Below are 13,433 nucleotides of genomic sequence, written 5' to 3'. Positions count from 1 at the left end.
AAAGTTGCCCAGAAGATTATGGGATTTCAGATCTCAGAGCTCTGTCATGTGTTGGCTGCACCTACCCTACAAGACAAACCCACTTCTTGTGGGATAGGGATAACCCCCGATTATTGTGGCCAGGGGATGGTTTGAAGTCACAACCATGACCTTCCAAGTCCATCTAGTCCTTCCAGGAAGGCAGGGCTATTGGAGAACAGTGCTCTCCCAAGACTCACCCTGACAAAGAGCTGGGGCCTGAGACAATGTGCCTCCTGCACTCGAAGCTCACCTCCTCTGCAGTGCAGACCAAGTGGCGAGACCCAACAAAAAGCAGGTAGTTACTGCACTAAGTACTGCCAGTCTTTCACCAACTGGCAATTAAATGAGCTTAGGATAATGGGGCCCAATCATGGCATCTATCTGTAAAATTATAATGGTCTGGGCCACAAATCCTGCTACTGCAGCCAAACCAGAAACAAACAGCTGACATTTGTCACCACTTTTATTTGATTACATTTTGGTCACTTTGAATTAATGTTGAGTGGAGGGCTGACTGCATAAGCATTTACTTACTCAACAGAACAAGAACATAACAAATCACTGCAGATATCTTTTAGAAATATAAAATAGGTCCAGGAGTATTCATAACCTTTTTATTCTAAATTGCCAACAAGAACCTTGACAGAACTGAACTTTAAAACAATCCTAATTTTGCATATTCTAGTCAACGTATTATTTTACATGGGTAGTAATACAGATGGTGAAAATACAGTATTTTGAGGAACATTCTTTTCAAAATGTAAAAGGCATTAATTTCTTTCTAGACAAATACTATGTCTGGTTTCTTAATGCTTTGTGTTTGTATGTTTAGATGACATTTTGTACATTGCATCCATTTTTAACAATATACTGCTGGATCCACACATTTATACAGTCCCAAGCGTATTTTTAGTGATTTAAACCATTTCTGGTTCCTCCCTCCCCACCCCTCCAACAAAGAACAGTTACATTAGAGCTCTCAAACATGTTTTAAGTGTTAGAAAACTACAAAACCCTAATGGAAACTAGACAAGTATTTAAGTGTACTCTTTAAACTTCACCTGTTTGGTATTACGCATATTGTAAGGAATTCACAGAGGATTCCCCATTGTTGTATGACTTGAAGCACCACGCACCCATGTGACAAAGTTAAGGTTTAAGGCTTGAAGCTGCAAAGGTGCGATCAGGATGCTTTCTAGGAAGAAGACGAAAATGTCTGTAAATGACAATGTATTTTAAAACCCAAACTGTCCACTTTACATACCCTATGCGCACAAACTCAGATGCTGACAAGATAAAAAGCAAAAAGTGTATGCACAGGAAAAATACTTATAGGTTTGGCTGATCCACATGATTTTAATTAAACATGCAGTAGGAAGTCTCAGCTTCTTTACAGGCTGGAGAAACTCTCAGAACTTACTTTATGCAATCCAGGCTGTAAGAGGCCCTCAAATATCCACACACTTGTTTTAAAGCATCAAGCTAAGGGACAAGATTTTAGTTGTATGTGCAACCCTCCATGCTGTTCCATTTCCCACTATCACCTCTCTGATTAGGAACCTAATCAGACCTTACTTCCTCTACTTAAAAATCACCCTCCTTCCCCACCCTAGCCCCTTAAAACCCATCACCACTTCAGAAGAGTTCTCCTGCTGTTTCCAAATCTTTGGAGCAAATAGAACAACTTCACAGATAATCATTGCTGCCATATGACAACTGAACCAAGAGACTTGCTAATTCCTGTGGTTTTTACTGTTAACTACTCACTGCTGTCTGAGGAGGGAAGGAGTTGGTGCTGTGTAAAATTATCAGTCCATTTACTCAATAACAGTAACAAAGATCACCAAATGAAGATGACGGCAACTTATGAAACAAATGTTTGGGAAAAAGACTTGGCAACCAAGGATGGTTTTACAAACTCAAATGTTGCAAAAACATGTCACGCAGCAACAGCCAAATCTACAGAGTCCTGCCATCAGGTCCAGAGAATATCTGCCATCTGCAGGAGCTATATGGTCCTAGAAAGGGAGCCATTTAGTGCTGGGGGGAACGAACTTCCAGGGGGAAGAGATGCTAATACTCCAAACTCTGAAAAGGGCAAGACACATTTTTTGCACAAGATGGAGAAAAATACAAGAATTTCCTCCACTCCCCCAAGTGAGAGTGGCCTTTGCTGAAACAGCACTTGTCACCTTGGCGACAAGGCTTATCTACAAATGACATTTCAATTTGGTTTGGCAGATTTGGCCTAACATTATGGCAATTGCACAGTTATTGCTTGTGCAGAAGCCATGCCTGCAGAGCCCTTAGAGTACTGTGTTTAGTTGCTCCAATTGAGAAACAAGACAGTCATTCCCCAATGCACTTTTAAGCTTTTGCTTTGCTGCTAATGGCAAATAATGGCCTGTGATTTCAGCATCAGACACTTCAACACAGGAAGCTCCCTCCCTCCCACCTCTAGATGTAATTTGATATTTTTTTTCCCCAGTAGTGCTGGTTTAAGTGGCCCTAGTTTTACCTTTGCTCTGACTTAGCTGCGTCTGACAGTGAGCAGAGTTGCACAAAGCAAGGAAATAATTTGGTTTAAGTCTGGGGGAGGGTGGGGGGTGAAAGGGGGTAGTGTAGATAGTGTGGAAGGACTTGTTTAGAGACACAGAGCCAAAGTGGCTGGGGAGTAGGGCTGCTCAAACTGGACCACTGTAATGAAGGGCCTGTCAAGAATATGAAATAAAGAATACAGAGGATGCTTCAAGGAAAGAATACAGAGGATGATCCAAGCACCAGATTCCCTAAGAAGCTGCTCTCAAGGAGGCAGGTGTTATATACTACCCCTCCTGTCCATGCAGCAGTGGCCAAAAAGCACTGCTGCAGCCAGTGATTTCAGCAACTGCCTCCATCTACAGAAGTCACAGTGCCAAAAGCACATGCATAGTACTTACATCCTTTCCATGATATGGCGTATGGCAAGGACTCAGGGGCACGTACTCTTGAAGGCAAGCAATTCTTTTGTTCAAAGGTGGTACTGGAACTGAAAGACTTTGGTTACTTCTGACAAATGCACTTGCTCAAATTTATGCATTTTACTACAGCATGGAGGAGAGCAGAGACATAAGGGCATGGTACTTTGCCACTCGGAAGTGGTTGTGCTTAGAAGAGCTATATATGCTCTAAACAGGAGAAAGTTTTCCCGAAAGTGTAACAAGTGAAACCAGATAGCACTGTTGTCACCCCTTATGGAAGGAGAGGTATATCGTGGCTGAGCTCATACAGAACTGCAGAGCTGTCAAGTAGAGGACTGTTGCTGCATATGGGCTTAGACAAACCTTAAAACATGCTCTGGCAACTCTGGTGGTGCCATCACATCTTGTATACAGCCTGCAATCATGACCCACTATCAGATCAATGAAACCAGTCAAGGCAACTCCATCCAGTTCGCAGCTGGCCATTAAGCACCTCACTCCCCCAAACCCAAACTGTGATTATGCTTTGCAAAGGGCAAGAAGAGGAGATTTCTGCTAACATAGGACCCTAATGCCAGCACGTCTGCCAAGTCTAAGGTGACAGGATGTCACAAGGGACTGCTAGCTAACCATTACCTCAACAGAAGCTCAGTAACTGTTTGAAAAGGCTCCAGAGGGAAGCACCTGGCCACATCTCCAAAGTCAGCATAAGGGCTCAGCACCTTTCTCCCCTGCACATTGGCCAGACATCCAGCAGGAGCTGAACACAGGCCACTGGCAGGAGAAGCACCCTGCCACATGCATACAAGAGCAGACAGCATATGTGTTCCTAAGGGCTTCCTTCGCTTATACAGGCCAGTCATACAAGAAAGCAAATAACACTAAAGCAGCACCCTAAGAACATTCACTGTTAATCACTAGCCCTCCTCCCAGGGTTTGTACAGCAGCAAACTCAGCCCATGTCCAGCCATCGAGACTGGGTTGGGAGCAGAGTGCAATACTCCTCTATACAAAACATTGTTGTAAGGAATCAAACTTGCATTTGCTACCTGTTTATGCCAGAGTTGGTCATGCCCCAAACAAAAGGGGAATCTGACTGCTCCAATGACTCTGCAAAAGGAAACAGATGTTGTGGCTCAGAACTAAGAAACTCCAGCAACCACCATCAGATCAGGAATATATCTGTCATATTTTTACATGTTCAAGAGGGAGTAAAAGTTCATCTAATGATGAACGTGTCTGCTTCACTGTCATTTAGCTGAGGAACATAAAAGTTATCATGTTTCCATTGCTATCATTGCACATAAGGTACAAAAGCTTATATGGGAAGGAGCAGATGCTTGGAAATATATCTCCATGCCAGTTATGGCAGGCATGTTGAATAGTTCTCTAAACCAAGAAAAGCCTGCTGGGTGGAGAGGTGCACGTTTTTAGGAATGAGCATAAGCAAGGTGTCCTACAAGTGAGACCTAAGCGAACAGCATCTCTGGACTCACACTGTCCCAAGTAGAGTTGAAGGACAGGACCAGGGAGAAGGCAGCAATGTGGCAGATGGGGAAGTTCCTCACCTGTTTCCCAGTCTTCATCACATGGAGGTGCCTGCCACGTGCTCACAGCATTCATCTGCTCCCTCTGGAAGCCAGAGGACTGATTCACTTCAGAAAGAGAGAAAACTCAGTGACTAGCAGTCAGTCCTGCTTCACAGGCATTAAATGCTTTGGGTCAAGCAGTAAAACATCTCTTGGCTTTAGAGAAAACCTTGCACAACACAAACAGGCTAGGTACACCCAGAAGCCAGGTATTCATCTGAATTCACCTTTTTTAATGAACAGGAAAAGACTCTGCCCCCTGGAACTTTGCAGCAGGAACGCTTGAGTGAAGAAGAAACCTGCTTACATGAATGTAGGCATTGCTGCTAGTCTCAGCGCAACTTTACAGAAGATAGAAAACTATGTATCTGCTCTGTAGTGCGGCAATAGCTAAAGAGCGACTGCAGGGGATGGAAAAGACACTGCATAGCACAGGATGCCTTCTGAAGTATTTTGGGGGTTTTGGACAGCACCCCTCCCACCTTGTCTCACTGGGCAGGAGACTGAAATCTTAATTGTATGGCAGATGAAGCATGTGCAGCAGCAGAGCAGCCTGGAAGAGGAGCTGCCCCATCTCTTGGTGGGAGTAAACTATTCAGGTTTCCCTGGAGGAGAACAGCTGCAGGAGTTTCCATAGCTTAGACACCTCTTTGGTGGAAATCAACTTTTCACATGACATCAGTGGTCAAGCCTCAACAAAGGGAGATCAGCTCTACAAAAATAAGGGCCTGTCCTTCTGGTAATTAAAGCATCCCAGCTCCTGCTGGAGGCACTTCAACGTGCACAGTCTAGCTAGGGTACAACCTTTTTATTCAACAAGCCTGGTAACAAAACATGTGCAAGGCCTATCAGGAACATCTGCAATATTCTTCTGAACCTACTCAATAAATCAAAGCAAGTAAGACTCAAGTTTCCCCAAAGCTGCTGTGTCACACAAAACTATAGACAATAATTTGACTCCCACTTTTTGGTTTTTCTATGAGCTATCCTTACAAACAGGAGACTACAGTCCCCAGGATGAACATACATCTTGGAGCATGGGTGGTTCTCTTACCTATATCTTGCTCAATGAATCCTTTGTCATTGCACTTCATTATATGGTCGCTGAGGTCAGCTTGAGGAACTAGATGGCGAGCATTGAAGGGGCACGTAGCCAATTCCTTTGCAACTTCAGGGTAGCTCTAGACAAGGGAAAACCAAAATCACGTGCCATATCTCTCAAGTTCACTTATCTCTTGCTAATCCATAGAAAAACTCCCCAAGGATATTTGTGATGTTGCTTTAAAAAAAAGACTAAACAAGGAATGGCAATATATTGTTCAGACACTTACTAAAAATGCAATGGGAAACTAACAGGACTGTTCTTTAAAACACAATTCACTGAGAAACTGAGCCACCCTTGAGTTGACTGAAATGAAACATAACCTCAGCTAACCTCCTCACAATTTGCTACAACACTGGCAATATGGCTGCATGGTTTAAAGCACAGATGAAACTACTTTAAAAACAATAGGGGAGGGATGTTAGGCAAATCTAAACCATTCAGATGTTTTTTAAATAAATAGGCACAAAGGCAGAGAAATTCCTTAAACCTTTCAAAACAGCTAGGGAGTTGGCAGCATTCCACCTGCAGACTTTGGTGCTACAGGATTACTATTCAAGTAAAAATTTATCACAGGTTCTACTGGCAGTGCTCAGCTGTTACTATGGTAAATTAGTCCACTCCTTGCAAATGATACAGCCTTTACTGCGAAAAGCACAACTTTGCCACTGTACCAGTGCCTGCCTGGTTCTGACTGATGCAGCTCTGCTGGTCAGGGATCAGACTTGCACCTGAGGTAGATGCAGAGGCAGAAGTGCCTCATACAGACATTGCTCACTACTGCTGATATGTGACCATAGCTCAGGCTGCAGGCATATCCAAGGCAGTTGTCATTACCCGGTCTACACAGCCAGGGTTGCTGTGTCCTCATGTGTTCATCATTTGCTTCATCTAGGTTGAGCAAGCTGTTCTGTCCACATAGCAGAAGCTTCTCAATACTAATGCAGTTCAAGCTGAGAAGATTCAACCTGCTCTGCTTGCAGTGTCCCCATTTATGTGGCAGGGCTGCATTCTGGACAAAGCTGTGGGAAGCTGAGGCAGGTGGAAGCATTTAATTGAATTTTATGCATAGGGCACACAAAGGAAATTCAACAAACCACCAAGCAAGGACAATCTCCACCCAGATGCTTGCTACTGCAGATAATGACACAGTGGCATCTTCAGATGGATCAGATGACAATCCCCAAGCCCTTCTTCTGCTAATTACTTACAGGCACCAACTGTGTCTGATTGGTGATCACTATCTCACCTCATCCTCCTAAGTAGGTAAGCTTGCCAAAACTGTCTGGTCATCAGTTATGCAACACAAGGACAAAACCAGCATGGTTAAAAGTTTACTTGCCAACACTGTTCATCTAGCTCACATGCACATTCTTGCCAAAATTTGCAGAGGGTCAACAAGGATAATTTCAGTGCTTTTGAATGTTGGACAGATGGAGGTACTTGCCACTTAGCTCTGCCCACCACTTTCACTAGTTACTTATTAATTTTTAAGGCTCTAGCACCACCAAAATTAATTGTTTATAAGTACTGACACCAAGACACACACCTTACAACTGTGTCTTAACTGGAAGGAAGCACTGTTATACTATTTTAAAAACACATTGGGAAACTTGTTGGTAAACTTAGAGGGACAACTGGGTTTTAAAAGGTCTCAGCAAAAACCCAAAGCTCAGTCAGATGCTAGCACTTGACAGATTTAAAGAAAACAAACCATAAGGACAACAGAGGAGAATAGAAGAAGGAATGCTTCCTATTAAATGATTTGTATTCAAATTCTGGATAAAAGATGGAGAGGGGAAAAAACCTCCCCCATATGTGCTGAGCCCAGGATGTGCAGTTTCTGCCAGATGCACATTAAATAGTTATTAGCAAAACAAAACAAAAAAAACCCCGCTATGCAGCTGCATTTCTAGCACTTAAAGAATGAATTGCAACATCACAACACTCCTACTCTGACTAGCCAGAAGGGGCGCACATAACTCAGACTGAGTTCTCTCTTCAACTTAAAGTGGAAAAATATATCTGACCTCCTTGTGACCTGCTGGAAGAGACCAGAATTTCCTCCCTGACCTAACCATGGAGACTTTCCATCTCCTTTCAACACAGCCACACTAGTCTTGGGTTAATTAACATGTGCTTGAAGCTGTTACTAAACAAATAATAAAGTTATATGAAATAAAGGCTAAACAAGGGTATTTGTCAGGAACTTACTCCAGCCAGCCAGAAAATGCAACAAGAATGAGAACGTGCACGTCGTATTTACATGCACAGAATTACTCCCATTCAGCGTGCCTTGTTTGGCAGTCCAGCTTACCTTCCTACACTTTACAAGGTGATAGGGAAACCGACAGGCTCTGATTCGATGATGTTTATTATATGGACATTGTATTAATCTCTCTGGATCCAAAACATCTAGTAGAACAGAAGAACAAAGAGAGAGAAAAAAAAAACCTAGTTAGAAAGACAAAATCTAGCACCACTAACACAGCAAAATGGGAAAAAAACATACCATCACATCAGGGCTGTGATCTTAGGGAGTCAAACCAGTTGTTCTTAGTTTGAAACCATTAATTAAGGCAGGCACCTGTTTTGCATAACCAGGTTCATTTTGAAGTTTTTGGTGACTGGGATGTTAGTCAAAACAGACAGAGAACAGTCAGTAGCACTGAGCATAATAACTCTTTAAGCTACCATATTAGGTAGGTAACCACACTTACTCAAAGTGAATGAAGACAGTACTTTTCCAGCTATCTTAGAGGAGAATCAGTGGAATGATGACACACCCACCAGCGCTTTCAGGAGCATTGTCAGTCTGAACCAAATCTTTTTTGATCAACAGCTAGTTTTGCTGGAGGAAGAATGCCAGGCAATTTAGTTTCATTTCTGAGGAAGCAGAGTGGCCGACATGGTGCACGTGACTTCTAAATGAAATTTTTCATAAGTCATGCAATTATTTAGGAGCTGAGGAGCTACTAAACCAGCTAAAACACTTCAGAATCTAGGCGCTGAACAGTGAAGCAGAATGAATGCATGCATATATGATACAAATTTTTTATCTATATATAGATAAAATATATTAAAATATGAACACTAATGTCTCTATTGAAAAACCACATTTCCATGTTCTCAATGAGGAAGAGAGGCAGCCAGAAGGAGACACAGGTCCCCTCTGCTGCCTGTAGGTCTGTTTGTGGGGTGCACACCAGGGAGACAGACCAGGCTTCTTTCATCCTTTCTGCTCTGCCACTCCTTTTAAAGCACAGGCTTTTAGCACATTTCTGATCTGATGACTCAGTAGCTTAAACAGATCTAAGTATGGGCTACTGCTATTTAGCCTCTCCCCTGCCATCACATGCCCTTCTCTTACACACACAGTGGTGCCCAGTTGTCTCAACAGCCAGGTCAGGGAGCTATATCAGCCCACAGGCTGACAGCTAGTTAGGATGTTGTACCATAAGTCACTATGAGCAGACTTCATGCTGTGAGCCACTAGGAAGGACAGACCTAATCCTTCTTTCCACCTCAGCTCTGCAGTGCTGCTGCTATCAGCTCTGCCACCTGTGAGCACCTCTCACCTCCAGGAGCCAGTTCCTGTCATTAGAACAGCTGAAAACTAAAGACTTGATCATTAAGAAGGATTGACAAACTTTGTACTGATTCAGCTGCCCCAGGAAGAGCAATCAGAAGTAGTTTCTCTCCATAACCTGGTTCACCACAAGATCAGACCAAGTGCATCGCCAGTAAAAGGATGGACACAGAGACAAGTACCAGAGAAAGAGGAAAGCCCTCACCACAATACATAAAAGAGCAAACACAAAAAATCACAGGACCTGGCTTGACCAGGTGAATAGGTGCAGTTAACACAAGGCTGCAACGAGCAAAGCCTCCACAGCGCCACTACAATGCCATGTGCAAATGAGATCCCTGCCCCTAGCAATACTGCATGCAAACGCAAATCCACAACAATCCTAAAAATGTAAGTCTGGAGTCAGATGAGACAACAGCTACAGGCAGGAGCAACGCTTTAACCAAATTAAGTCACTTTATTCAGATACTTCCTAAAGGCCTGACCCCATCCACACCAGAAGCACGCCTGGTGTGGCCGCCACATACAACATTGGCCTAGTTAAAATAATCAACAACCCACTGGAGCCTGCTTGGCTCGGACACAGAGAGCACGGAGACAGACACAGCCCTACTGCCGCGGGGCCGGGCCGGGCCGAGGCCGGGACCTGCCCGCAACCGGACGGCGGCCGCCTTTCCCTTCTCCCCGCGAGGCCCCACCCCGAGCCTCACCGAAGTCATCCTCCAGCTCCATGGCGGAGAAGGACTCCGCAGAGCCCTAGGCCTGCGGAGATCACCGGGGCCGGGACCGAGGCGGCCGCTGCTCCTCCGGTAGCGGCAGCCGCGTGCCGCTCGGCGCCTTTGCGCCTGCGCGGCTGTTTCCTAGCAACCGCCCCCTCCCCGCGTCAGGCCCCCCCCCCCCTCCCGCCGTGCAGCGGTTGCCGCGGCAACGCCGCGGCCTGGGTCTCTGTCGGGCGCCATCTTGCCCGGCTTTGGCCGTGCGGCGGAGCCTGGTTCCTCCAGACCAAAGCACGCCTCGAGTAACGCCGGCCTGGCGCCAGGGCCCTCCTCGCCACCGGCACCCAAGCTGGGGACTGAAAATTCGAACCTCCTTCCCAGGGTAGGGAGAGTGTGTCCCTGCCCTGAAAGCCTTAGAGGAGGCTGCTGCTGAGAGGGAGCTGGAAGGCGGCTGAGGGCATGGTGGAGCTATGCACTGTGCAGCCCTGGTGGGTGGCCTGACCTGCTGGGCTGTTTCCAGATGTTTGGAGCAGGGCAATTTGGTTACCCTGCTTGATTTCTGCTCCCACGGGTCTACCTCGAAGGCTCAGCAAAGAGACGGCTTTGAACAAAGGCCACGTTTTTACACCCTGCTCTCAGGCACATGCGATGCCAGAGGAGAAAAACAGAGGTTTTACTGTCAAATGAAATCAGAGATCCCTGCTGCTTCCTCTTCCCGCACTGCTGGGTTAGAAAACACTTTTGCCTCATGATTGCCTCATTTTGCAACCAAAATATAAATGTTCAGTGGATGTAGAAATGAACAGAGAGATACTTTGTCAAAGCAGAAGGCTGGCGATGCAGGGACCTGGATTCTGCAAACCACCACCCAGGTCCCTTCAGCTGCAGGATGGGGGTGCAGCCCAGTGGTTAGAGCACAGCATCTGCCTGAGTGCTGGCTTGTGTGGACTACACTCAAGAGCAGGTCTCAGGCCTGCCTGTGCTGCCGTGGAGTGGGACACACAGGCCTGGAGAGCATGGATGTGCATGGAAGATGGCTGGTTACAGGGCTTGTGAGTTCCCCAGGGGCACAAATGTCCTCTGCTCCATGAGGGGATCCCTGCCCTGATGATACATACTGCTTGTCAGGGATGAGGGAAAGAAACCTGAATGGAAGAAGAGGTGTGTTTTCCACTGCAGCATGGTCTTAGCTTCTCCCTCCAGTCTGCCCTTTTTCCAGGGCAAGAAGAGACAACCAACATCTGAAAAGAGTTTGCTGCTCTTTGGAGGTCAGTGTAAACTCCATTGTGTTGCTCCATTGCCAAGTTTCTTGGTAAAAACAGGGCAAGAGCATCACAACATGGTGGCACAGAACTTATACATTCTCATCAACTATGCAGACTTTGATACTGTCCACAAAGCATTTCTAGAGCAATTTGGCTTCCAGGGCTGCATCTCTGCCATGACCTTTCACTGGTTCCAATGGGGCTCTGAGCTGGAAAGCCCCTCTCAGAGGGACAAATTTGTAGCTAGTTCAGGTGAATGTAGGACCCATGGATTGAAGACATATCTATGGAAATGCCTGCTGTTAGGCTGAGACTCTGGCTCCGTTACGCTGCCCACTCCGACACAACGAACCCTCCCTAGAGACATTGTGAAATCTCTCCAGGAGCCCTGGACAATCAAGGGGTCTCATCACTGCCCAAAGCAAGTGGTTGGTCTCCCAGGATCCCAGCGGGGTGCCCCCAGCTCTTTTCTCCTATGCATATGAATTTGCAAGCCTGGAGGGAGATTTTCAACTGAGACACATCCCCATCTTGGCTCCTCTTGGGCCCTAGGAAGTCTCCTGCCGCTGTCTCTCCTCAGCATTGTCAGAGCCTGATAAGCTCCCCTAAAGCTGCAGGATCTGGAGTCCCTGCTAAAGGTGAGTCACTGCTGCGCTGATGCTCCTAAGGCCCACTGAAGCCATTGTTTATTTTCTGGCTGACTGTCCCCTCCGGGCTTGCATTGCTGAGATGCCTTTTCATCTTCCATTTGGTTGTCCCTGAGAAAGCAAACTCCTCTACCCCAGGTTGTCTGACTGCAGCAAATCTGTAGATGCCAAGTTAGGGGACAGAGCTACTCTGGTCAGGTACAAGTACTTCAGGACAAAGGGCAAACCAAGAGATTACAGAGTTTACAGAGAAATTCGACTTATGCTTGCGCTGGTGGGTAAGTCACACACACTGAATATTTTTACTGCATAGTTCTCCTGACATTCATCACGCTGTGAAGATGATACATGACAGTGATATTCATGATTACTGCTCTGCCATATGCTGCACCAACACACAAGCCTGGCCAGCATCATGGTCAGCATTTTCTTAGAAAACTTGCTTTGCATTGGTATGTCCTCTTACACATCCCCACTCCATCTGAAGTGAATTCCTATTGCAGCTGAACAGGTTTTCTCAGTAGTGAGACAGGCAAGGGATGGGAGGGTGGATAGCATCTGATTTAGAACCCAGGTAGTTTTTCTGCAAAGAAAACAACACTTTTTAATTTTCTCCCTCTAAATGAGATTTTGGGAACTATTTGCTGTAGAGCTGAAAACATTCTCTTCTCCATCATTCTGCCTCTACTTCTATCCTCCCTGGACAGTATATGTTGACAGCTCACATCTCCTCAATGCAGTAGCCCTTTCTTGGAACTGACTTCAAATGAGGAGACTCATATGGAAGTGAGCAAAAGGAACTGACCTTCAATCCTCTGATTTCCCTGAGGGGGAGAAGATACACTAGAGGGTTTCCCACTGTTTTAGTTAGAAGTTACTAAACAAGGTTTTCTGGCATTAGGTCCTGCCCTGCCTAATTTAATTCCAGGAGGTAGCTGAAGACTTACCAATGCTCTCTGGTAGCAGCAACTGCAGAATCATCTTAAGGCTCAAGAGTCAGTGTGTTTATAGAATCATAACAGTAGATCAGGATAACAGTGTAGGCTTCTTTTGAAAGGAAACACAACAGACATTTACAAGCACAGAGAGGCTTGCCTTTTCCTGTCCTTTTATCTGCAAAAATACGTAAAATCTTCAACTGTTTCCAGGAGCCTGAGATGGACTAAATCTTTCAAAGGATTGAGATGTCTCCCTGGATACATGATCTTGCAGTGGCGTATTTCTCATCTGCACTAATGCAGATCATAAACCAACTCCAACCATTACATAAACCCATGGGTTTACACACAGGAATGACCCTTTTTATCCTCATTTCCAGAATGTTCCCCACTCAGGGAATGATTGACATATGTCTTGGATGCCTGTCCTGAGCTGTCTCTTGGGCTGCAGAATCTAAAGCTGTCATTGCTGATACAAGGATGGGCTATGCTACCTTCTCAAAGTGACTGGGAGAACTGACAGGAAACCGTCTCTTCACAGTCACAGGTCACTCGGTGACAGAGCACACATGACTTCTGCAAAACTCACCCTGAGCAGCAATGCAT

The 13,433-nt window shown here is 45.5% G+C and overlaps 1 protein-coding gene across 1 annotated transcript; it reads right to left on the bottom strand.

Annotated features, from left to right (window-relative positions):
* Positions 1–407: 407 nt before the first annotated feature.
* On the bottom strand, positions 408–10,096 carry LOC142035040 (gametocyte-specific factor 1-like). The gene is made up of 7 exons (XM_075036858.1): positions 9,972–10,096; positions 7,990–8,087; positions 5,625–5,751; positions 4,550–4,636; positions 4,031–4,091; positions 2,961–3,049; positions 408–1,216 (listed from the first exon to the last, which is right to left on the bottom strand). Coding segments are annotated over exons 1-7 (486 nt in total). The 5' UTR covers positions 9,994–10,096; the 3' UTR covers positions 408–1,214.
* Positions 10,097–13,433: the final 3,337 nt, after the last annotated feature.

Source organism: Buteo buteo, chromosome 9 (assembly GCF_964188355.1).
Source record: "Buteo buteo chromosome 9, bButBut1.hap1.1, whole genome shotgun sequence".
In the NCBI taxonomy this organism is placed as follows: Eukaryota; Metazoa; Chordata; class Aves; order Accipitriformes; family Accipitridae; genus Buteo; species Buteo buteo.
Note: the sequence above shows the minus strand (reverse complement) of the source record. Positions and strands in the feature narration are given on the sequence as shown.